At 41.4% G+C, this 27278-nt stretch overlaps 1 protein-coding gene across 2 annotated transcripts in view; it reads left to right on the top strand.

Annotated features, from left to right (window-relative positions):
• Positions 1-18085, top strand: part of PDGFD (platelet derived growth factor D) — a 142989-nt gene extending 124904 nt beyond the window's left edge. For both annotated transcript variants that reach the window (XM_054183320.1, XM_054183314.1), the window contains exons 6-7: positions 2402-2616; positions 14529-18085. In XM_054183320.1, coding sequence (XP_054039295.1) covers positions 2402-2616; positions 14529-14663 — 350 coding nt within the window. In that variant the 3' untranslated portion in view covers positions 14664-18085. The remainder of the gene's footprint in view (positions 1-2401; positions 2617-14528) is intronic.
• Positions 18086-27278: the final 9193 nt, after the last annotated feature.

Raw genomic sequence — 27278 nt, 5'->3', positions numbered from 1 at the left:
CGGTGCTTTCCCTCTCTGCCAGTCTCGTTACAAAGACTCATTTCTATGTTGATAACGCAGCGGTGATAATAGGTATCAGCTCAATGCAGGGAGGAGGACTGTTGAGCCTGAGGGTAAATTTCATCTGTGCTAGAGCAAATTTTGTTCAGTCCCCTGGACATCTCCTGGACATAGATGTCAGTTCCTGTGACCTGGGTCTGGGCCCTCTTTAATGACCAGTTTGTTACTGGAAGCCCTATTTCCTATGTTATCACAACTGAATTAAGGCTGAATTAAGCCTTTGAGGATTTTATTCCAACTCTGTCTAGAAATGCACCATCAGCAAATGCCATCCTAGTCCATGGCCAGCCTGTCCCGATAGGAGCCTGCTCATATCAGTAGCCATTGATATGGATCCCAACCAGTGGTACAGGTTTTCCCCTGAAGAAATCTCATTAAACATGAAGGCAGAATATTTTCTGCTGTCTTCTTCCTTTGGTTAACTTTTCTTTCACATCACTCGTCTGAAAGGAATAGTAGCCAGATCACTCTTTGCATTATCTGTAAGCAAAGCTGATGGCAAAGGTCCTGATGAGAACATTTAGAGGAGTGGGGAACGCTTTGCTGCAAGAAGAATTAGACTGGGAGCCTGCAATGAGAAGGGGTAGCTTTGGAGAATGACAGTGGAGAAGAAAATATCATCTGTTGAAACAAAGAAATCCATATTCTCTGGACTTCTAAGTCCTTGTCCCAGACATTCAGAGTGTATTTTTTCTCCCAGTGCAGGAGTATACCAGCAGCCCCATTGATTTTGTGCCTATATCAGGAGGATGATCTATACCTTTTTTGGAGAGATGCTAGCTCTCTGGAGAGAACCACTGAGATTTCATGGCAAGATGTATCACGATTGCTAGAAAATCACAATTTATCTGCTAAATTCCCATTGACTGAGATAACATCTTGCCAGAAAAGTGAAGCTACTATGATTTTCTATTATAGTACTTGTGACATTTACGTACCCTTGCCTCTTGCATATCTGCCATGTGAATATCTCCAGGCCAGAATGTAAAGGGGCATGGTATTTACAAATAACAGCTTTTTCCACAATTTACTTTGTGTTGTTGACAAGGACTGAGTCACAGGAGGTATACAGTGTCTTTGTTGGAGGTTTTCACATGTTTGTAGTAAAGGACAAGCGTGGGTGCACTTAGGACCAGAGATGGTGTCAAACTATTAAACACGTGCATGAAAATCTGATGTGTTCACAAACACTACACTGTTATTTCAGTTCTCATTTGAGTTGTTCCTATTTTCCTGTTTATATTTCTATTCGCAAATACCATTTGGGATGGGAACTCAACACAAGTTCACGTCCTCTAGTTCTGAATGAGTTATTGAGCTTTTGAACACTTAGTTGGTGAACAGAATCCTAATGAAAATAAAAAAGCAGAAAAGGAGAGAAAAAGAAATCAGAAAACTTCTATAGAAGTAAAACTCATTAAATCTGTTACTTTTATCTGTGTTATAATTGTGGAAAATGGATTTATGGAAGAGTTTTTTTGTTTTGTTTTAGCTTTACAAGCACAAGCTAGAAACAGCACTTAAACTCACAGTTGATAGTCTGTAAGTTATTTTTATGGTTGGCTTTACTACTTGTTTACATGACACATCTCACAGAGATAACAGGCATTTAAACATCAACCGACTACTGGCATTCAATGAAGCTCATTAGTTTTAATTGTATTTATTTGTATGCCTGTTATAGTAGCATTTACCAACTGAAATTAATATTGCTTAGATTGATTTCTCTGTCTAAAAAAGAGTTATCTAGACTCTATCCATAAACAACACAGGCAACTTGAGAAAGCAAGTCACGCCACCTGTCCTAAATGGCCTTGTGAGGAAGGGATGAATCGCTCTCCAAAGACATTTCTCTACTGACCAGAGGAAGAGCCTTCCTTAAAGTGTTTGCCTTTTGTATGCCTGCAGTTAGGCAAAATGAGTTATGTCCATAATAACAAAAAAGCAGCTCATCATCTAAGTAAGCCAGGTATAAGCAGAGGAGGAAAGAGAGTAGCAGAAGTGGAATCTCTTACCCAAGGATCCAGCAGATCAGTGACAAAGCACGCAACCACTCTTAAGCTTTCAGGCTGGTATTTTATTGCAAGCCTTCCCTTCACCTTTATAGTCAGTGTGAGCTCTGCTGTGGGAGTCAGTGGGAGCAGGATGAGAGCCTGGATGGCCACCTGTAATGATTTAAAATTGGTGGGTTTATGTTTATCTGTTCAGGAATCACTGCTATGCTTCACATATTTTCCAGCCAGTGTCACATCGCTTTGTGTTACTGACTGCCTGGGGAGCAGTATAAACCAGAGGAATGTCCCACTCAAACCTTACTAATGAAACTTCTTTTGCATTGCAGTTGACCTGGACAGATTGAATGATGATGTGAAACGTTACAGCTGCACTCCGAGAAACTACTCTGTCAATTTAAGGGAGGAACTGAAGCTGACAAATGTAGTTTTCTTCCCCCGCTGCCTCCTTGTCCAGCGGTGTGGAGGAAACTGTGGCTGTGGGACTTCAAACTGGAAATCCTGCACGTGCATGTCAGGGAAAACAGTGAAAAAATATCATGAGGTATTTTCACTCTTTTTTTTTTTTGGTACTTCTTTTGGGTATTTATTGCTTACATGGATTCTGAAGGCTTTTCTCAGAGCCGTGTGTGCTGCTTATATTGATGATCATGTTACATTACCATAATCATTATACAGTATCGTGTTATTGATTATCATGTTGGATCTGCAGTGCAAAAATCAATGGGCAAAAATCACTGACCACAGTGAAGTGTCATAGGCAAAGATGCGATCATTTGAGAGAGACCAGAGTGGTTGTGAGTGCCCCCTGTGTTCACCACTCTTCCTGAGGTGAAGGGTCTGTTTAGGCTTCCAGACAGGTTCAGGTAGCCTTAGAGTGGAGCCTAGACTTGGATAACGGCATTGCTCTTGCTGTCTATAGAATCATAGAATGTGTTGGGTTGGAAGGGACCTCTGAAGGTTATCTAGTCCAACCCCCCTGCAGTAAGCAGGGACATCTTCAACTAGATCAGGTTGCTCAGAGCCTCATCGAGCCTGGCCTTGAATGTCTCCAGGGATGGGGCCTCCAGCACCTCTCTGGGCAACCTGTTCCAGTGTTTCACCATCCTTGTTGTAAAGAACTTCTTCCTAATGTCTAACCTAAACCTATCCTGCTCTAGTTTAAAACCATTGCCCCTCGGGCTGTCGCTACATGCCCTCCCCAGCTTTCCTGTAGGCCCCATTCAGGTACTGGAAGACCACTATAAGGTCTCCCTGGAGCCTTCTCTTCTCCAGGCTGAACAACCCCAACTATCTCAGCCCGTCCATGCTACATACCAGCTTGGTACCTCGTGGAGCAGCATTCATACTTCCACTGCAGTAATCCCTAGAGAGACACACACCCACGCAGCCAACCTTCGGGAAGGCCTCATTTTAAATAAGTTTAATATTAATGTCTTTAATGCCAAAACATCGCCCAGCGATTTGCATTGGAAGTGGTGAATGAGCGGAGTGGGAGGAGGTTATATATGTGTGAGAAAGGGGTGTTAACAGGTATTTATGGGTAAGTCAATTTAGAAGAGGCTGCAGAGAACTTTTGCGACCTCTTTATGTGGATGTCACCACAGCATCCCAGTGAACTGGGATGAGGCTTACGTCAGACTGATTTTTCCGAGCGAAGGACTGATACGATGAGAATGTATATACTACTGGAATTATTCTTTGTAGTAATACAGAGACATGTGTTCCTTGAGACATTTGACTGCACTTCCTCTTGTTTTGCACTATATCTTTTAAAGTTATGCCCATTCTTGGAAATGACAATTAAGTCACTTGTAAACTCTCTTCCCTTCCAGATTTAGGCCTGTAGAAAGCAGCTGAATCTTTCAGCCTTAGTTTTTTTCCCACTCAGCAATTTTTTACGCAGGCAAATTTTTTGCGAAGGCAAATTTTTTGCATAAGAATGAAGTCCACTGTATTTATTTTTAATTCATTCAGATGACATTTAGAGAGGGGAAAAAAACAAGGAAAGAGCATTTTATATTCTCTCTAAATCAGTATTTTCAGAACCAAACATGAACAATATTCACAAAAGTGAACATATCTAGGAAGGTTACTTGGTATTATCCTTTCAGTTGTCTGAAAGTAGGTAGCTGCATGCCATGCTGACTTAATTTCTGACACATATCTCTTATAAGATCCTGATTTACCACTTGGCTTAAGTCTCAAGTGAAAATGAACTTTATGGGCTTTAAATCTGGATGTGGTGTAGGCTCATACCATAAAGGCATTGACCTGGGAGACCCTAGGGCTGCAATAGCAGAAGGACGTTGAAGGTCAGACCTTTGCTTCGCTCTAAGTAGTGTGGCTACTCTTTCCCAAGGTAAGGGATTTTTTCTCATAATTGATTGCAGAATACAGCGTGCTCCACATTAGCTTGGACTAGATAATAGTTAATATTTTATCTAATTTTAAACAAGATGCAGGGGCTGACCCTGGTAATTACAGAGCGGAAAGCCTTATCTCAGTGGTAGAAAAGTTAATTGGAAAAAAAATTAATAGGTATAAAACACCTAGATGACAATGAGCTGATAAAATGAACTCGGAATGCCTTATGTATGAATAAATATTTATACAGCATCACAACATTGTACAAGAATGCTAAAAGACCTGGCACCTTCTCCAGAGAGCGAACAGTTGACCAGACAAGATCTGACATGGATTAGAAACTGGTTAAGAGATAAAGAGCAAAGAGGTGGAAGAGATGAGCAATTTTCTACATAGCAAGTGGCTATCTGTGGGTGCCCCCTGCACGTGGATTAAATGTTATTTCATGTATGATCAATCTGGAGGGAGGTGAACAGAGAGGTGGCAGAAATGACAGCTAAAACAGGAGATAACGTACTTTGACAGCAGAGAAGGCTGCAAGGGATATCGGAAGGCCTATGTAACTACCTATAAATCCAGTTTATAAAAGCAGCAAGCATTAGGATGAGTAGTCTCAACTATTTATTCATGTAACACTGGATGTGTGAGGAGAGGAGGGAGAAACAAAGACTAAAGGTCGAGAGTGAATCGCCATGAAGATCTTCAGGAAAAGAGTTATTTTGTGCAGCGGTGACAGGAAAAAAACAAGTGACAGCCTTCTGCAGGAACAGAGGTGAACAGGTAATAAAGCAGCAAATACTATGGCCTGGATAAATTGATGAGGTACTTAGACTGGGTTTTGACTGTTGGTGCTTAGAAGGACAACAAGCAGGTGTAGAAAAGATATATAGAAGCAGAACACGTACATCAAAAGAGATACAGGAGAAGATACACATCCAAAACATGTGCAAGGAAAGTGGCTCAAAAGTTTTGGATAATTCCATTTAGAAAAAACTGGGAATAAGAGAGGACACAGCGAAAGACAGAAAACAGTGATTAGTACTTAAAGGAAAATCAGGTCCTCCTAAATATTCTTTTCCTTAAGAAAAGAACAAGAGAGAGATTGAAAGGGAACTAATTGAAAATGATAAAAAGGAATTTGATTTTGTTGCACAGTAAATCTGTATGGAATTTCAAGCCTTAAAATATGAGTGTTGCATAATTCAGAAGGATTCTGAGAGAACTAGAAGTAAAACATAAACTAAAGAATACTGGTTCACATCTGTACCAGAATATAAGCCAACTATTGGCAGTAGCTACAAAAAAAAATCCTGATTATAAACATGTTATCAAGCACTTGTTTTCTATCAGGTGTTTGGGAGCATCTGGTGCTGGGACACCAGAATATCACGTTAACCAGGTATTGGTCACAACAAGGATGTCACAACTTATGACTGCCCCAAATTAATCACTAAATTCAGGAAATTCAATATTTGCACTAATATATCACTGCTAATTTATTTCACTCCTCCTTTGTTCTCTGAAAACCGTATGAATTCAAGACAGTGCTTCAGCTTTAACATTAAATGGCTTTTGTAAGTTTAAATTTAAACTTAATCCCTTAGGGATGAATTAACAGCTCACTGAGCAGAAATTTAGCCAAGTGGCTCCCATTAACATGAGTGGAAGTCATGCAGATAAATTCACATATGACATAGTAAAGACGTGTCCATTAATTTTAGTCCAAAATATTTTCCACTTTATTATTATTATTAGCCATGCACAGCTAATCAGTTTTATTCTTTATTCTCCTTTGACACTTAACTCTAATTTTATTTAAATGCCTGGCAGTAAAGGCACTGAGGAGGGACCTCTCAACATGCTGATTTTAGAACCATGGAGCTGGTTTACTCTTTTCAACGCCAATTTGAAACCCACTAACCTTAACCAAAAAGCCTTTAGTTGCTTAACAAAGGACAGAACTTCACACTTTATGAAATCCTCATCGCTGTTAATTTGGTTGAAAATCTCTGCCTTCTGCTGCAGGAGAACGTAGGCCAGGTTCAAACACGAGTCTTAATTACTTTGATTTACTTGCAAAAGACACCAGAAGGAAGTATAAGGTGGTGGAGCAAAGAAGGTGTTTGTAGCAGCTAAAACTGAATCCCACAGACCCCGAGGCTGATTTTGCCTAAACATTCTCCTGGAGCTTCATCTGCTGAGCTCCTGGACCCACCAGAGCTATTTGTCCTGCACATGGATATGCTTGTCCTCAGCAGTAAAAATGCGACTGGAAATCACTTAAAAGTTGTCTGGCATTTCCAAGCTACCCAGTATTTCTGAGTGAGAAAGCCAGGCAGACAGATTTTCCAGAAGCAATAGGCTTCTTTTTGGCTTTGTAGCCGGTGCCTTGCAGTGCCGGAGTAGCTGCATGCCAGCAGCTGTGGGGACACTAATGCCCAGAGTGTTTGTTGAGAGAGAGGCTTTTAGTCCAGAGAGACTTCAAGGTTATCTTCTCCTTATGCTCTTCATGTGTTTTTAGTTCCCCATGAGTTCCTATTCAAAGCTCACCGTACTCACCACCGAGCGCTCCCTCCTAGTATCACAGGACTAATTGCTGTCATGTGTAGCTTTTAATTTCCCTAAGCTGTGAGTGCTGCTCCAGTTCCCCGAACAGACTGTACAGCTCTTTCCTAGCACATCCAATTGTAAGAAGCAATGCAACAGCAGGAAAATGAGAAAATGAGAATGCCACGGTAAGGGCTGTTTTTTTCTTTGTTGCCCTGGGAAATGCTAATAATGAGATCTCGGGTCTTTTTTATAACCTGGAGGTTTGCCATAACTTTACCAAAATACTCGGCAGTTTCCAGAAGTAAATGGGTTCATAACTTGAGTAAATGGATAGTATTATGGGTGGGGGTTTTTTGCAGAAGTCTTGTGATTCTCTGTGGTTTTCCACGGCTTCTGGGTTTGCTTGAGACCAGAGCTCATGGACAAATAGTCATGATTTACCACATAGTGTCACGAACCCTGCAATCCAAACAGGAGAAGTGCTGGCAGTGTCTCAAAACATCCCTCAGGCAGAGTCTACCATGAGTGATGCTGAGTTATGTCGCAGGGCTCCATGCAAAGCAATACATGGAAATGGATGCAGCACACCTTAATCAAATGCTCACATCCACTGCTGTCTGACTTGCTAAAGGGGAGCCGAAATGAAAGTGTGTTTTCCATTGCAGTGCATTTCTTTGGAAGTGCCTGGAGCTGCTCTTTAAAGAGAGGGGGTGGCTCTAAACCTGGAGATGACCCAGCCCAGAGGAGGTGTGGGGGAACTCAGGCCAGGACCCAATTCAGCTCGGGCTGCAGCTCTGCCATCTGCCCAGCATGCACGTACCTCAGAGAAACAAGAAATCAGCTTCCCCATCTCGTTGCTGTAACTGATGAGATGTGAAATGAGCTTCCGTGAGGAATAAATGCTCTTAAGGTAGCAACCAGAATTTGTCAGAGTGTATAAACCTCCACACACACAGTGCTGAGCAATACAGCTAAAAGGCATTTAAGGAAAAAAAGCAGAGTGGTGAAAGCTGATTGCATCTTTTACCCATACTTGTCTCTCCTGTAAAGACTGATGCATTTTTCACTCTCTTATGGTGCTTCTTTCTCCCCACCATCCTCCTCTTTTTGAAACATTGTACCTCCGTTCGCATTTCATGTTGACTGGAGCTTGTCTGGTGCCTTCACAGGACATACAGGCAATTAATTATCAACCACAAGATTAGTGTTAGGGTGGCTACTTCACAACCTCTTGCTGTCCTGAGAGAGGTAACAGGCACCTCAGAGTACCTACACAATACTAAGTCTTTGCACAAGTTGCTGGGGCATAGAAACAGCTTTAACTGGACCCAACATTGTAAAGGGAAAATAAGACAGCAGGCAATATTACTGGGGAGAAAAGAACAGGGGAGAAAATAAAAAGGTGATATGGGACTTCAGTAAGACAGCGGAGTTGTTTCAATGGAGTTAAGAAATGTAACTAATACAGTTTGCTGTTGTGGGGTCTTTTCTTCTTCTTCTTTTCTTCTCTTTTTTTCTTTTTTTTCTTTCTTTTTTCCTTTTTTTTTTTTTTCAGAGAAATGAGAAGCAAACCTTAAGGAAGCGCTTGAGAGAGCAGTTGATAATTCTCACTCTGTCTTTACACAGGGAAACATAAGATAACTGGACAAAATTATACAAATGCTGCTGATACAACAAAGTAAATTTTCTAAGGGATTAAAAAGAGCTAGTGTCATCAAACCAGTGTGCAAGAAATATGGTCTGTTTGTTCTGCATCCTGGAGTTGATAGTACATGTATAAAGGAGATAAAAGGTTGTTATGGTAATAAAGGCACAGAATTAACCTGACAAAAGAGTTAATGCATATTATACAAGAAGCAGCAGTGGTATTTATTTGGAATGCAAAGGAAACAGAATGAGTCAGAAACAACTGCTAGGCCACAGGATGAGCAGAGAGAGCACAGAGGTGCAGTGAGAGAAAAAAGGTTCATTTTTTACTACATGAAAATGAAAGTTTTTGGGATGACATCTGGAAGTTAAGCAAGTGAGACATCGTGTGATACATGTGTGGGCAGAGAGGTAATATGGGAAGGGGGAACACCTGTATCTGGGCAGTGAAAAAACAAAAGCTGGAGCCATAATGTGGGACAAGATCACCAAAAGTGAGGGTCTTGTTGATGTCACACGTGTCAAAAACATTGTAGCTTTAGTGACTCTTTTAGATGCCTGAGTTTTAAACCAATTAAAATTTTTCACGTTTACTGTGTTAAAACCAGGTGCTTCTTATTCATACAAATTAAAAAATAGGATCAGTAATCCCATCTACATTTAATAATCCCTTAGTTTGAATGCTACCGCTGATCAGCAAATGAACTCTTTTTTTCTTGTTCCCGATATCCTGTAATTCTCTCTGGTACAAAAGAATACAGCTTTGGGTCTGTGGTGTTATTTTAGGCTATGTTCCTACTAGAATAAAGGTTCTTATGCTAAATTATGAACCACATTCCCATAATGCTTGGTTTCTTATGCTCAGAGCACAGCTAAACTGTGTGTGACCTTTGGATTAGATAACTTTCAAAAATTGTGGAGTAAGGTTTTTCATCTGTATCAGAACTTGGATCTGTGTTGAATGTTTTGCACTTTTGATGCTTCCTCTTTCATGAATCTCAGACAAATATAATTTGGTTTGCATGCTAGAATGATGGTATTTTTAGATGAGCAGAAGGAGATTAGATAATGCTGCATAACAGGATTTTAAAATAAATTCTGCAAAGTACAAATTGAGCTATCTAAAATAGCATCCAGAGTTGCTCTCCAACCTCTGTCACTGGAATATGAAGCTAACCAGATATTTGCTAAGCCGTAGTCATGTTATTGATTATCTGTGGTCTTCTTAAGCTAATCGGAAAAAAAAAAAAAAAAAAAGCTGATTTTTGAGTGAAGCTTCAGATTTCTATTAGTGTTTAAACTACTGGTCAAGAATTTAACAAAGAATGTTACTGTTGTTCCTAATAAGTAAATGATAAGTAAAAAATGGCTATAAGCAACTGGATACCACTTATTTTTTTATTACTTTAAGAAGTGTTGACTGAGTTTCCTATTACTCTTTGCTTTTTATTAAAACAGAAATCAGCCATCGTGGACTGTCATGGCTAAATGTTGCCTGATATATGGCTAGGACCATCAGCGAATGCCGGAGGGAGTGATTCACCTCATTTGGCTCTACCCATCCAAAGCTGCGAGTCCAGCCTTTGGGCTCCTTTCCTAGTTATCAGAGCTAGCCCCACCAGGGGTGGGTGTTTCAGGTGAATCATTCTCTGGAGTCACCTCTTTGTTGCTGCTTCTACTGGAGAAATGCTAGGTATGGGTCAGGGTGAAGAGGTTCTCTCCAGCTGGGTCCTTTCCTAGCAGTCATCACTGCTCAGCTCTCCTCAGCCCCTGACCATGAAGTGCTCTTACAGATCTGCTGAGATCAGAGAGGCCACCGGGCCATCAGCCCTGACCCCCTGTGCTCCACAGGCCACTGGAGAGTACCCTGTTGCCCCCAAAACAAGACCCAAACTTCTACTGTATACTTGCTGGAAAGGCGGCCGTTTTCTCATGTCCTCAAATAGACTGGAAACCCCACAGTTCCGTGGAGGGCTGTCCAGGCGATGAGTTGGCGTGACTTAGACAAGCTTGCCCGAATTCCAGTTTGAGTTTTTCTGGCTTCAGCTTCCAGACGCTTTTTTCAGTGATGGCTTTGCCCTCTGATTTAAAAAGTCCTTCAGAATCTGGCATCCAAATTCAATGCACGATCAATGAGCAAGATCCCTGGCAGGGAAATGCATGTAAGCATTTTCTTTATATTTCCTTCACTACCACCCCCAAGGAAAATTATGCGATGGCCACAGTCACCTCACCTTGAAACCTCTCAGATGCTCAAGCATATCTACAAGTAAAATGCCATCCAGCATATTGGTGTGCTCACCTGGAGTTGTCTGCACAAGAAATGCTACAAGGCCCTGATGTCCTTTTTTGTATTACCTATAAAAAACAAATCAGCTCAGAAGCTAAGTCCCCTGTCTTGATTTTTTTTTTTTATTGCTTTAATAGTTTTATGACCATAATTATCTCAGTGTTTGACGAGGGGGACATGGTTGTAGTCATATACTCTTTGTGAGGCAGTGATCTGAACAGCTGAGGCACCACATTTTGATGAGTAGTGACAGACTTTGTTCCTTTCATTTGAAAACTGCAAGGTTATTCTTCTTTTTCGCCCACACAAAAGAAGCCTTTTGAGCATTCCAAACCTTCCTCACATCCATATTTTCTTACAGCTACTGATCCCATCAAAAAAGGAGCAATAAACTGTCCTGAACAAAATTTCTTTGAACTGTTTTCATTAATTCAGTAGTTCCTCACCTTTAAGCACCTGACCATGTAATGAATAAACAGCAGCTATTTTCAGAATAAAGGGTTTTCTTTCAACTACTGTGGTCACCAGAAATGGCCTTACTTCCTGATTCTTTTCAATTCCCTTGTATTTAGCTGAAACTAAAACTATTAGATGGAAGCTAGACGGAGAGCTTTGAACATCAGTTCTGTGATCAGCTATTAAAGCAGTCCAATTTCAGCTGTGTTCAAACACTGCTTTCCCGTCTTGTCTGGGGAAGCGCCTGCCAATTCATTTTTCTACTCTTATCAGCAAAGCCCATATACTGTGCTCATGTTTCTTAATATAAAACACAGGGAAAATCCCCAAGCTGTCAGGAGGTCTGCAAGCTTAAGTACAGCCCACATCTTTGCTCTCATCCCATTGCATGCTTTCATTTGCTCTCAATTGAAAAAAGCAGATCTACCTACCCATGATCTTGCAAAGTGCCAATCATCTGAATTTGTCAGACTTTGATGAAAGGCTTCTTTAAATAAAGAATTTTATCATGGGTTCAGCATCAGCAGCTGTACTTTATTTTGAAAGTATGTTTTCTTAAAAAAAGCATCTCTGAAGATGTTGTCTATTTTCAGTTCTGTAATAATTGTAGCAACCTGATTGGGTTCAGTTCCTCTGTGTTTTCGATGACAGTGTGGTTCAGTGAATTGTCCTGGTGTCCATCAGGATTTATTGCATATATTGAGGCAGTCAATGTTTGAAATCAATTCAAAACCATTATAATTTTGTTGCTTTTAAAAAACAAAACAAAAAACAACATATGTCTGCATTTCTAACAGGGAAAAGTAATTATATCTTCCCAACACGTTAAAGCAACATGTCTGTACCTTGCTTAGACACACTTATTCCTCTCAGTATTGCATAGGTTAAACATAAATTTTATCGCAAAAGGGAGGACAAAATAATAGACTGTGTTCAGTGCTTATCACTTTTGTTACATCCCATGACCTTCCTACCCTCTGGGCATTAATGGTAGAGAACGAGTGGTCTCATCCCGAAGGCTGCTTACCTGTCTGCTCTTCCCCACCTGGTCTATACAGCATCCGTGATTAACCTTTCATTCACATTTACTTTTGGGGACTTCCTAATTCTGTTGAAATTGCTAATACTTTGTTGATCTAGTATGCAGCCCCTTATTCCCCCTCCTTTCCGAGACTATCTCAATTCGTCTAGGGTTTTGGATGTCAAAGCACAGAAAGTGCTTACAAAAATTAGGATTATTAATTGAGTAACAGTATGATCTGTTAGCTAGGGGATCTGTTATTCAGGGCAGAAGTGTGGGAGTTTCTGTGGTTGAGAAGCTAAAGATGTTTAGGTCCCACTTCCCACTTTGGGACCTATGACCAGTGGCTTTGGCAGGTCATAGACAAGACAGACTTCTCTCCGTCTTTGAACAAGCAAGACAAATCTAGGTGATCTACCAGTCACTCGGCCAAGCTAGTATGAGTCACAACAGCCTGCCAAGAGGTGAGATGTGTTAGCTCTGGTACCCTACCAGTGCATGGTTTCTGGACTCAAGTGCTTGAGGCTACAGAGAGCAGAACTGTCCCACCTGCCTACCACCAGCTGTGGAGCTGCAGCCTTGCTTTCTGTGTGTCCTGCTCCCCATCAGCAAATTAGGGATTTTAAAAGGAAAAGGACCATGTAATGCCACTGGTAGTTTTTCTACTGATGTGTTGCAGGGCCTTGAGGAAATCAGTTTCAGATTCTCCATCTATACAAGTTTGACAATGATGCATATCTTTCTGTGCAATGCGCTGTGAGATTTGGGAAGAAAAATGCTGTAGGAGAGTTAAAGTGGTCTTAGTCTTAACTCATTTGTTGTACCTAATCCAAACTAGTATTTGAGCTTCAGGGCAGAAACTGGAAATTAGTGTCTCATTTGTTAAACTACTGTAGGCCCATCAACAGCAAACTAATGAAGCAAAACAGGATTTCCTCCCTTCAACGTGTGCCCCTGTGCTAGTTGGGGTATGAGCTCTTACACAGTAACTCAGCCTCCAGCAGTGGGCTGGCAAAGCACGACCCTGCAAACCGCCATCCTCCTCTGCTCTTTCCAGTCCATTGTCTACGTACTTACACTATCACAGAAGATTGGATAGGACTCAACATTATGGCTGTTTTCCACATATCCATAAGACCATTTTCAGGGAATCATAGATTCATTTAATAATATGTGTTTGGAGGCAGCTCTGGCAGTCATTTAGCCTAATCTCCCATTCAAAGCAGAATTTTTAAGTTAGATGAGGTTGCTCAGGGCCCTGTCCTGTTAATATTTACTATCTTCAAGGTTTCCACAACCTCTCTGGGCAACCTGCCTCAGTGTTTAACCACTCTCAGTATTTTCTTCCTTATACTGAAAATAGGATTTCTTTTGTTACAACTTGTATACATTGCCTCTTGTTCATCTTCTTCATATCCTACAACCCTTTTTTTTAAGGGTCTTGGGGTTATCTTGCCTAGACAGAATTTTTTCAGAAGCCTCTTAAATGATGCATCGTTCCCTAGGAAATAATTTTTCGTTTGCTTGTTTTTTTCACATTATTGACAGTAAATTCTTAAGAAATTACTGAAATTGAGGCAGAGATTTTTAAGGTAAGCCAACAAAAGTCACATTCCAGAGAAACTTGATGGGATCTAGCACATATTTTCCAGAGGCTCCATTCTGCCTCCCACAGGCATTTCAGTTTTGGACCAGTTTTAATGATAAGTGCTTCAGAAATTTCAAATTGCATAAAAAAATGTTCCTTGCTCTTTAGAGCAGAAATATTATACAAGTGAGAGAAGGGGCAGAGCAATTCAAATATGTATGGGACTGCAAAGACGAGCCAAAGGAAACACACTTGATAATTTGCATGCAAAGAAGCAACTCTGGACACGGTTAGGGAACTGCATGATATAAGGATACCTGATGTAGGAAATAATCCAGTCTGTCAAAGCTCCAGGACAAACAGTACAGCAGGATGTCACAGAGTGGAAAGAAAAAGCTGGAAGTAAAACAAAAATGTTTCCAAATTAATGCTGGTCAGGGCCATTAAGGGTTGTTGGTGCTCTCAGGGACCCAACACTCTCATCCTCAAATCTCTTACAGCGTTTTCTAATCAATGCATTTCTGTTGATCCTCCCAGGTGCTGAAATTCATCCCTGAGGCTGGACATCCCCGAAGAAAAGGCAGAACCAGGAACAACATGGCCTTAGTAGATATACAGCTGGAGCACCATGAGCGTTGTGATTGTATCTGCAGTTCAAGACCACCACGATAAGAAAAAATAAAAAGAAGAGAAAAAAAACAAGGCACACTAATTGCAGGTTACCGGACATTTACTTTTAAGCAGGATTGCTCTGAGGACCTTCACTCACTAATCATTTGAACTTTGCTACTAGCCTGCCTTTGCAATTAGCAAAAATGATCGCTGTGTTACAGCGTAGCCATGCTGAGTAGTGCCATGGCAGCTAAACAGGTATATCGTACATTTATGTATCAGCATCCAAGAATATAGGATTATGGTTATCTGTAGCTAGATTCTGAGGGTTGAGATTTTCAAAGCTCGCTTATAGTCCTTAGGCACACAATGCCCACTCAAATGAAATACCAGTTGTGTAGGTATTTGTGGTAGCTGGCAATGAAATAGCATTGTGTTGCTGTTTCTCACTCACCAGTTCCTACACTCAAATTCTGCTGCCATTTCTACCTGCTCAGCTCTTCTGACAGTCTGTAGAGTTTTGTGGGTATAAATGAAGAGAGAATTTGAGCCTTTATGAGTGTAAAATGGTTTGTCCTGATCCAAGAGGGAACTTCCCAATGTTGTGGCCCAACAGAGTGAGATATAATGAGGAAAATCCATCACTACGTGAAATAACATGCCAGTAGAGTCAGATCTCACTGTTTGTACACAAGAAAATTGTGTGCTTGAGTTAGTAGGTGCTTTGCATAAGCTGGGACACTGGTGGTGGTAGTGGGGTGCGGAGGCTGGTACTTTTTCCTTGGTGACTCCCCGGGAGCCATCGCCCAGGTGCTTCTGCAAGAAGGGGCTCCTACCAGGTCCCCAGGTAAATCCCCGTGGGATGGGGCTGATTCTGGTCTCCACCTGCGTGGTCTGGACTCCTGCCCCTTGCCCAGAGCTGCCCACAGTTGCCCAGGAGGAGCCCCCTCGACACGAAAAGAGAGAAACAGCCCTCCCCGTGTGTACTCCTCGCTGCAGGTCGAGGAGTGCCATGTTCCCCCTGTGCAGGCAATGAAGATAGGGCACTTGTTTGTTGAAAATATTGATTTGTTTTGCAGTTGTGTTACTGGGAAACAAAACTGTGCTTGAGATTTAATTATCGTTATTTGGTTTGGGGTTTGTTTGTTTGTTTGTTTTAAATATGGATTATTATAACTGCGTCATATATGCATTAATCTTAGTTATCTGAGGTTAGTTGTCTCATTTCAGCTCTGTGTATTGCCATGGTTAAACTGTTGACAGTGAATTTCTTTTTGATTGCATTTTGCTGAGGCATATTAACTCATTAAGCAATGTCTGTCTGTCATGGAAAATGTGCATCATTTATTAACTTCCAGAAGAATATTATTAAATGCCACCTCATAATAAAATAAGCACTTTAAAAGCTACAGCATAGCTTCCTATGCCTTTTAAAATATTATGAAAGTGCTCTAGCTGAAAAAGGAAGAAAAAAAAATCCTTCCAAACTAGCTTTTAAAGGATTTTAAATGCTGCTCCAAAAATGTAAAATACAGGAGGATTTCATTCAGGCAAAGAATTGGAGTTTTGATCATGAATGCAACAGAGAGAATGAAGCGGCACATTTAATGGCTGAGGTTTTATATTTAATAGCAGATGTAGGCTACATCAATTTGTCTTGTTCATGTTGCCTCTTAACGCTTCTGTCTCTCTGAAAGAGCAAAGTAGTTTGACAATAGTGCGTTAATAATTAGTGGAAAGTGGCATGTGCTATAATACAATATTGAGAGCCTTCAAGTCAGTATGTTTTAGCAACCTACAATTTTGTAACAAAAGTGCCCTAGTGTTCTGACTTACCCTCTTTATCAGATCAAGTATTTTATAAGTGCTTTTTTATAATTTTAGCAAAACTTTACTGAAACATCCCTTAGAAATGTTGTATTACTTTCTTTTCTGTACTTTAACCTTTGAGATTCAAAAAGTGTGGGGTTTTTATTATTTATGTTAATTTTTCCTCTCTGGGTCCCAGATGTCTATTTAAAAATGCTCCTGAATGCTGATTTGGGAAGTGATTCATCATTTTTCAAAGCAATTCACATTAAAAGAACAGCACTGTAACCAAAGATTGACAGCTTCGTTTCATAGTTCAGGACTGTTTAAAGAAGTCTTCATTCTTTTTCTGTCTCTAGTTTAATAACAACATTGACCCCGTCCTTCCATAATTTTCAGCTAATTTTGGAAGAAATTTGCATGCAAGACCTTGGCAGTACTGCTTGTTTTTGAGACAGTGCACTCCAATGTATGTTCCTGAATGAATTATGCCCAAATTATGCCTAAGCACTCTTGGCCTCATAGTCAGCGTTGTAGGAAGCATCGGTTTCGTATGGCTTTGTGCTTTGAGTGGTCCTTCAATTCCCACCCCAAGGGAAAACGTGCACTAGGGCATCCACTGCGTCTGGTGGCTCCCGTGCACCTCTGCCTGCTCTCCCAGTCTCCACCCCAGGAGCCATGTGCTGGGACGGGTATCGACACCTCCTAATTTGGGGGATCCAGCCTCATCTGGGAGCCTGAGTTAACCACTACACGCACTTGGGAGAGAGAGGTTCTTCCAAAGGGTGCCTTAGCCCCCAGGTTGAAATTGCCCAACATGGGAGCTTTTCTTTCTCTCTTTTGATGACGTAGAAAGATCAGAAAAATGATTTGGGCATCTAAGTGAGATACACAAAGGCAGAAGGTGTGATTACTCATTTTAAAGACTGAACAGCTAATAGTTTATCTAACTGAATTAGGTACAGGCAGCAGGGTCCAGCAGAAAAATTCAGCTGTAAAGTAAAAAGAGCTTGCTTAATGTTGGGCTTACTTTCTAGGCTAAACTTACCACAAAATTTAAAGTATTACTCCTTGGAAACTTAGTAATGAATGGGACTACTCACTGCTTCCTACAGACAGAATGCTCCCGGCCAGCGCAGGTGAGTCAAGGATGGGCTTTATGTGGCAGTGTGGGGTGATAACATACATGTGAACTAGGAAAAATTCCTAAAAACCTGAGCCCTGAGCTGCAGTGACCCTGGTGAAACCAAATACCAGCAAAACTTTTCCTTTTTATTTATTAGCAGAAATCACCAAGATGTTTTCCCATACCTTTATTTTCTCTTTTGACTATGTAAAATATGTTATTTTGTTTATATACTATTATAACACAAAAAGCAAAAATATTTAAAAAACTAATCTGGTTCATTTTTATTGGTGGAATTGGAACCCCCCAAAATAAATACATTTTCAAAGGAAATTGAGAAAGATTCCTAATTTCAAACGACTCGCTAGCTTTTTATTTACTGTATTCTTCTGGGATAGAGCCTACTTTCTCAAGTGCAATCTATATATATATTTTTTTTGTTGTTGTTATCTCAGTTAAATGCAGCTTTCCTAGCAGTATTTTTTACTTTATGCAGTATGTAATGTGTCTTATCTTGGTGAAAAAATAAATACTGCTTTTGAAAGAAGATACTCCGAGTGATTATTCAGAATTCGGGTGAACTAAAAGCCATGATTTACTGGAAGACATTTCCACAACATGACACCATCCGTGCTAGGTGTCCTTGTGAATTTTAGCAGTCGTTTCCAGGAGCATCGGGGAAGTACCGAAGTGCAATTTTGGGATAATCGAGTTTGAACCCCCGAGCTGGAAGAAGCTGACAGCTTCTTTGCAAAGCAGCAGCAGCGTGACAGCAGCACAGCATTTCTGATCACCGGATTAGGGCTCTCTCCCAGACTTGGTGCTGGTCTCAGCCCCCGCAGGCTTGGCTCGGCTCCAGCAGAGATGTCCTCACTTGTCCTACTGAAGCTGCTCTTTGCTAGTAAAGGAAGCTCCTGCTGGAGCTCTGCGTCTCGCCTGAATGAGGGCAGAGCTAAGCATCCAATTCCTGTGTGCAGGGCAGCTGGAGGAATCTAAAGCCTCTCGCGATGGGGAAATTCAATCTAACTTTGTGAGTTTGGACATTTCCCCCAGCTTTGGCAGAAGCAAATTTTGTTGTATTTCATCTGGAACATAACTTTCATAGCTTTGATAACTAACTTTCAATTTAAGGTTCTTGTGTTAAGCTAAAGCTGCCTTAGGCATGGATCTTGGACTGAATAAGGAAAATTTGAAAATTTTGAAATTTTTTGAAAATGAAAATTTTGCTAAATTAATTCTTCACTAGCTAGATGACCTGTCTGATAAGGGAAATACAGATAGCATGCAGTCCGGAGACCCAGCTTTGCAGCCTGTCCTCATGCATGTGCACCTTGTTCTTTACGGTAATGCCACCAATCTGGAACAGTCAGCCGTTCAGATGAGCATATTTATCCCCTTTGGTTTGGTCCTTGTTACTCAGAGAAATAATTCATTTTCCCTTCCCTTCCCTTCCCTTTTAAAAAAGTCAGTCAGAAGAGACATTTCCTAACAAAGGAGGCAGTTCTCTCGTGTACAGTGAACAAGGACGTATTTAATGGGTGGAGGAGACATTTTTTGCCCTTCAGAAATGCACTGTAATTCAGAAATGCTTTGTAGACAGCAGCTCAGCAAGTGCTAAGTGTTCAAGGATGGAATAAAGCTCCTCCCATCTGGCATCGCTATGTACCTATATAACTCACGGCTAGCTAAAATTATCAGTTTGTCCTTGTGCTTACATGTCTGAAAGCTTTTATAAATCTGTAACATGAAAAGTAGCTCTGTCTCATCAGCTGAATCATAGAATCATAGAATTTGTTGGGTTGGAAGGGACCTTTAAAGGTCATCTAGTCCAACCCCAAAAAAGTACATGGTAAAAGTATATGAAAAAGTATATGGTTCCTGAGGTCATTCAGGAACTCACAATTACCTTTCATTAACAATAATACATTTTTTAAACCATCTTCTTCCCATTTTTGAAGAACGCAGAATATTTTTCTAGCTGATTTTAAGATCTGCAACAGCTGTAATAATACTTCCCTGCAAATTCATTTAAGATTTCCCTTGCTCTTTTCTGGAGTGCATTCCCCAGTCACACTGCTGTGATGCGAATTCAACAGATGTCCAATTTGTACTTACTCTCACAGGGACTCCAGTGCAGCAGCTAATGAAATGCAGAAATTAGTATTCTGGTCTCCCATTCTAGGAACTCTAACTTTGTTTATTGATAGTCTTGGTCAAATATGCTGAAATACATAACATCCATAATTTATTTGGTCATTCATTGACGGGCCTTGAAAGTCTGCCTGAAGTGTTTAAAGTGCAAATTCAATTTTGCATTTCTTTTCAAAGGCTTCTTAAAGAAATAGGATTTCCAAACCAGCAAATATTCTGCCATGAATAGTAGAAAGGGAGTATTCTAGGTTTTAGACTATCTTCAAAAATTGATTTAACTTAAGACTTGGTCTGAAATTCCTTTATAGGTAGCAAAAAAGATACTTCAAACCTGAATTTTTAAAACCTGGTTTTTGAAACTGATTTATGTATTGCTTATAGAAAGTTGCGGTGACACAGACATGCTTTAATAAAAATGGAACTAGTTACATAATAGCAGCTACTGCGTTAGATGCTCCAATTTCAAGCTGACAAAGGATTTCTGCTTCAGTTGAAAGAATTTCAGTTTCAGAACCAGTACGAAGGGAACAGGTTAAACAGAACTGGGTTTATCAATTTTCCTTTCAAATATTTTGATATAGAGGGTGGTGACATAAGAAAAAGCACTTAACTTTTATTCATTGCATTTTATTAGGTAAGTAATAGGAGCAGGCATATTAACCTTTTTGTTCTGTGTTTGAGTTTGGAGACTATCATCTCAAGTAGCAGGTGCACTAAGATGAACTCTCTCAGCTCAGTCTGAAATCAGTTTACTCCCTCCAAGATGAACGTGGTCTGGAGAACCACCCTTCATATCAATACGATTCTGTCAAGTCTTTCTATCCACTGTCATAGTCAAAGCCTTTTACCAAACAAAGAATAAACAAGTCAGTTTGGTTTGGTAATACGGTATTTCCACTTGTATCTGGAATATGAAGAAAGAGGATTCCCTCTCCCAAAATGAAAAACTATTACGCATTGAATAATCACAGACTGGCTGGGGCAGGAAGGGACCTCTGGAGATGATCTTGTCCAACCCTCTGTTCAAAGCAGCATCACTTATGGCAGGTTGCTCAGTAATGTCCAGTTGGGTTTTGAATTTCTCCAGGGATGGGGGCTCCACTCCATTACTAGTCTTTATGTAGAGCAAGGAGAAGGATTTAGTTTGTTTTGACAAACCTTTTGGAAACAAGAGACAGAGAAAAGCCTGACAAAGTCGTGGACCTCCACCGAGGCCTATGGCTCTGGGGAGACTTTCCAGCCCTTGATGACCAAGCCCTTCTCCGTGCTAAGGTAGGCAGGATTTCAAGCTCCTAGCCCTACACTCACTGAACAGTATCAGAGGTGTGATAATTCAAGGACCAGACAGAGACACATATCTTAGGTGGCAAGGAGGGGAAGAGCCAAACATCCCCACAAGAGGATTTTCCCCCAAGGTGTAGTAAATATCTAGTTCATTAATAACAGAGATACAACTTGTTAGCTTATATGACTAAAGGCTTGTCCCCCGACACGAGAAGGAGCAGAGGGGCACATCGGCACAGAAGGGAGCCCCGATCACCTCATCAAACCAATGGAGCACCCAACCCCCTCATACCCAGACTGCCCTGGGGAGTCTCAGCCCATGGGCTGGGCATCCCATCACCATAAGCCAACGGGAGAGGGTCCCCATCACCCCACAGACGGAGGGGTGATCACTGCCAGGGGCACAGGGACCACCACCAGAGGGCAGGGAAGGGTATTTCAAGATTGCACAGGACTTATTACGGGATGTTCTGGGAAGGATGGGGAAAGGGAGGATCAAGATGGTTTGGGAAGGAGTGATCAGGAAAGCAGTGGAATAAGGGGCCACAAAGGGCTCGTCGTGTGCAAGCAGGGGCAGGTCAGTGCACCTGCCTGGCTGTGCCCTGTGTGTGCCCAGCGCAGTCTGTCCTGGCCTCTCAATAAATCCCATTTCTAGCCATTTTCCCGGGTGACGGGCCCTGTTCTGTGTGGGGGGGCCTCAGTGACAACCCCTGGGGTGGGACAGAGGCTGGAGGCCCATGTGTCCATGGTGCCCATGACTGGAGAGACCAAGTTGCCTTCTGGAGGGACCAGAGGGTCCAGACCAACTACCTGAGAGACTGTGGGGTCTGGGGGTCAACTGAGACCCACCTGCATGTGTGTGTGTGTCTATGGGAACACGTGCTTGGCCCCGCTGCTGGCTGGACGTGGGTGCACGGAGATGCTGCAGCCTCGCCTCCAACAGGCCACCAGACTCAGCAGCCATTAACACCGTTCAGCAAGCCATCACCGGGGAATCTTTCATCAACTGTGAAAAGATTGGAGACTGCAGTATTTCGCGGCTTACAGATAGATTTTCTCATAAAGTCGTAGGAAGGCAAATTGTCCAGCTTTACTGGAATATACAGGCTGGGCTGCAGCACAGCGCCCAGAGCATCCTCCTGAACTCAGAGAGCACCTAATGTAAAAGGGGCCTTCATTAAACTGTTCCAATACCCAACAGATGGCATTCATTGCAACCTTTACATCAAAATACCAACCCTTGGATTCTGTAGCTAATTTATTTCAAAAGGTCAGGCAAGGATTTGCGTGCCCTCAAGGAATCGATTGCTTTATAGGAAGTTGCAGTTTCAGTATTCAAATAACCCCACATAGGCAAAATGCTGCATTTTCCCAGTTAAACTGTATCTGAACACCAATTATACAGCTGATTATTAAATGAAGATAAGCCATGCAGGCTTCCATGAAGACGACTAATTGTTTTTTTCAATTAAAATGAAGACACTTGGGTCCAAATTAAGACCCTGACAAGGAAAGGTAAGCAAATTAGTTTCCCAGAGAAATGCAGCTACTGCATACCTGAAATCTTCAGGATTGAACAATGAAGGCTCAGTCAGCAATTTTAATAATCAAAATGAGAGTATCCCTTAAAAAGTCCTTCTACACAAAGCTAATTCAAGGAGCAAATGAAAACTAGTCCTTGCATTTTAATATCACTAGCTGATTGCACTGAGCTCTGGCCAGCACCAAGTGCTTTTTATTTTATCTGAGTATATAAGTACTTTCGTCTGACAAGCATTTTAACAAGCTGTGCAACTTTACCCAAATATGAAACTGCTTTCTTTGCCCTTCACAGCAGTGCCTATTGAAAAACAGAGTACTCCCTGCATAGAGCAGAGCTCATTTTGCATGGACACGCAAATGTCTCATGAAAAAAAAACAAACCAAAAAAAACCCAAAACATGTTTATAATGATTTGCATATAGGCTGACAGGGTTTTCTTGTTGCTGGCATGTGTTTAAACACAACAGTTAGCTTTTAGACTTCAAAATACAATGCTGTATATTCAAGTAGGACCCTACTGAATAATCACCAACGGCTACAAGTTGGCAAAATGATAGCCCACATATAAACTATGTTTGTGAGACGTCTGCTAAATGAACTATTATTCCCATTGATGCCTCCCAAGTTTTCCACTGCATTATTTCCTCTAAACTACACGGTGTCTGATACCTGGTGACAGTGGCCTTCAGGGACATACAAGGAGACAATCTACAACTGGTTTGATGAAAGAAGCAACCTGACATAGTCCCTTGTTTAGCTTATGAAACTGAAGACTGACACGCAGTATTGATATTTACTCTCTATAAAACCTGTACAAGCTATATGACTACATGGGTGCAGCATAAAATAGGAAGAAGTTGCCTACAGATAAATGCAGGCTGGAAATTTAAAAAGACCGTGCTAAAACCATGGAACTTGAAGAAAACTCATGGAGCCTGCATGCTTCAGGAAAACCAAATTATCTGTGTGGTCCTTGAAAACTACCAAGGACCTTATGATCTTTCCTGAATGTAGAGCACCTGATACGCTATTGAATAACTGAGAAAATTGCTGTGCAATAGTGTATGATACATTACAGTGAAGTTGTGGGGTTTTTCCCTGGTCTTAGAAAGTTTCCTGGGTAATTTCTTCAACTGCATTTGGTTCAAAGCAGATGCTTCTCCTTCATTTAATCCAAACCAGAGCAATACTGTGATCAAATGCATCTTGCTAATATGTCTGTGTGTGTATAAACATAGCCATGTATGCATATATATAAATAAATATATATTACACTTCTTTATTTTTCATATACATGTGTATAAGTTTTTCCATCAGTTTTAACTGCAAGTTAAAAAACAACAGGAAAAAATTTAAATCCTACTCCATCAAGATAAAATTCATCAGCAGGCAAAGAGAAATATTATTCTTACACTACAGCTAAATTTTCTGTCTTTATTGAAAATCCCTAAAGGCCTTTAATACAAGTACTGTGCAAAACCCTCTCATTTTTCTCCCAGACCGCCTCGTCCAAGCTTCCATTGCTCACACAGGAAATTTTGAGAAGACTGCTCAGTGTTAACACAGTTACTGAAGGCTGTTAGTCATAGATCATTGAAACTCCTCAGCTGAATTTCTTTTCATGAATTTTGCAGTTTTGCTGCTTCTGCACAAATCTTGAAAGATTGCTAACAGCCATGCTTTGTCTTTTGGGTGCTTAAATCTACAAGACATCAAAGAAATGTGCCTTGATGGAGAAATGCAGTGCATAAGAGAAGAGGAAGTTTTACATGTAGCTCTGCCAAAGGCTTTGAATTAGGCATTGGTGTTGACCTCAGACATCTGTTAGAAGAATCCAGAGGTCTTACTGTCTCAAGATGCTAACAAAGCCTGAAGATCTTAGGGAAACGGTGAACTGCATGAAGCCTGAACTTCCTCCTTAGAATCATAGAATCATGGAATGGTCTGGGTTGGAAGGGACCTTAAAAGATCATCTACTTCCAACACCCCTGCCAGGGGCAGGGACACCTCCCACCAGACCAGGCTGCTCAAAGCCTCATCCAGCCTGGCCTTGAACACTTCCAGGGATGGGGCATCCACGACTTCTCTGGGCAACCTGCTTCAGTGTCTCACCACCTTCAGAGGAAAGAATTTCTTCCTCATCTAAATCTACACTCTTTCAGTTTAAAACTGTAACCTCTTGTCCTATCACTACACTCCCTGATAAAGAGTCCCTCCCCATCTCTCCTGTAGGCCCGAAAGGTTGCAGTAAGTCCTCCCTGGAGCTGTCTCTTCTCCAGGCTGGACACAGTACTCCAGGTGGGGTCTCAAGAGAGCAGAGTAGAGGGGCAGAATTACCTCCCTCAACCTGCTGGTCACGCTGCTTTTGATGCAGCCCAGGATGTGGTTGGCTTTCTGGGCTGCAAGTGCACACTGCTGGCTCACGTTGAGCTTCTCATCAACTAACATCCCCAAGGCCTTCTCCTCAGGGCTGCTCTTAATCCATTCTCCACCCAGCCTGTATTTGTGCTTGAGATTGCCACAACCCACATGCAGTACCTTGCATTTGGCTTTGGTGAACTTCATTACGTTTGCACAGGCCCACCTCTCAAGCCTGTCCATTTCACTCTGGATGGCATCCCTTCCCTCCAGCGTGTTTACCATTTCACACAGCTTGGTGTTGTCTGCAAACTTGCTGAGGGTGCACTCTGTCAGGGCTTTACATTTCCTAACCTGATCCCTGGCACCTCAGACTATTTCTCTGTATTCTTCCCAGGCTACCTGTCCTTGCTTCTACCCTCTGTAGGCTTCCTATTTTTGTTTGAATTTGTCCAGGTGTTCCTTATTCATCCATGCAGGCCTCCTGGTGTTTTTGCCTGATTTCCTCTTTGCTGGGATGCATCACTACTGATCTTGGAGGAGGTGATTCTTGAATATTAACCGTCTTTCTTGGGTCCCTCTTCCCTCCAGGGCTTTGTCCCATGTTACTGTACCAAGCAGACCCCTGAAAAGTCCAAAGTGTGCTCTCCTGAAGTCCAGGGTAGTGAGCTTGGTGTGCAACCTCCTCATCACCCTAAGGATCTTGAATACCACCATTTCATGGTCACTGCAGCCAACACTGCCCTTGAGTTTGACATTCCCAACCACCTTGTTGGTGAGAAAAAGGTCCAGCTTGGTATCTCTCATTGATGGCTCCTCAGTCACTTGGAGAAGGAAGTTATCATCAGCGCATTCCAGGAATGTCTTGGATTGCTTATGACCTTACCATATTTCACTTGCAAAGGGCAACACCTTGAGCAGTAACTCCTGGAAAGCCTTCTAGCACTATCATTTTCATCTAAGGTGATAACTAGTCCCAGGTTCATAGACTTACAACCTATGCAGAGAGGAAGACTTAAACCAGTTATCCAATATGTATTACATCAGCCTTCACTGGACAGAATTTGAAAAGACACACAGAGGATGAACGATGAGTACGAGCCTTCTTTCCTCTAAAAGCAACAAGAATGTTAGTCTGGCCTCAAGAATCTTTGCTTCAATTCGATATTGTGATTATACATTACTTCTCAGTTATTGCCACAGGAAAATTAACTGGGTCTTTGGCCTGGAAACCTATCAATGTTGAGATGTCTGATAAGACGGAGCATTCCTCTGACTAAATGCCTATCTCTGGCCCAGACTTTATTCCCTAAGAGTCACAGGAGAGAAAAAGGTCCATGCAGGGCATCTTCCCTGACCCTAACATAGACGTCTAAACCTGGCCATGGATGGAGAACAGAGAGGAACAAGCACTCCCTTGCCAAGACTAGACAACAGCCTAGTTCAGTGCAAGTGTTATGGCTAACCCATCCCAGGTTCAGGTCCTGCTAACTAGCGAGTGCACCATGAGGAGTAGGGATTGGTGATGCACAAGAAAAGCAGCTCATACAAGGTAATGCAGAAGGGCTAGTTCAAGTCTTGCTTTTATGAAGGTTGAATGCTGATCCCAGCAGACACATTTGTAGATGGAAAACTGAATAATTGGGCTGAGGATTCACCGGTAACTAAACACACCACTCCCTGAGCTTTGAAGAAAGGTCATGTACATTTACTGTTCCTACTTGATTAGGTAAAGATTCTGCACCTCTTACTTCTAACACAGTGTTTTAACATGTTATAGTTACACAGGTTTGAACTGAAAGATGACGTTACATACAATTATACATGTTAAATATGGTGTTGATATGCCATTTATAAGACCAGGATGCAGAGATACTGGCATGCTTTGTAGATGGTAAGGTAAATTTAAGCACAAGCACGTTATTGCACTGCAAATAAATCATTTTTTCATTGAAGAAAATGAGTGATACAATGCTATTTACTCACACTGCCTATTCGAAGGCAGTGTTTGCCAACTATACTGACTACAATGATTACATCATCTGTTACTTCATGCTAAAATCTGGTGAAACTAAAAATACATGACAGATCACTGCAACATCCTCTCCTCTCTCTATTGGCAAACAATGGTCTCTATTCACTTCCCAGGGATGACTGAATGGCAGGATGCAATATAACAAAGAAGTCATGAAAACTGCAGAAAACATGAACTTCCCATCTATTAATTCTGGACTGTTAGGACAGGCTGAAGCAATGGGCAGTTATAAAGTACATTTTAACTGATAACGGGAAGACTAAGTTCCCATAAAAGAATTATTACAGGACAATGTACAAGTGGCTGGGAAATCTACCATGCCCAAACGTTGTTTGGAATTCAGCTGAAATGGATGGAATGATGCACAGGA

Source organism: Rissa tridactyla, chromosome 1 (genome assembly GCF_028500815.1).
Source record: "Rissa tridactyla isolate bRisTri1 chromosome 1, bRisTri1.patW.cur.20221130, whole genome shotgun sequence".
Lineage (NCBI taxonomy): Eukaryota > Metazoa > Chordata > Aves > Charadriiformes > Laridae > Rissa > Rissa tridactyla.
This window is presented reverse-complemented; position numbering and strand designations above follow the sequence as displayed.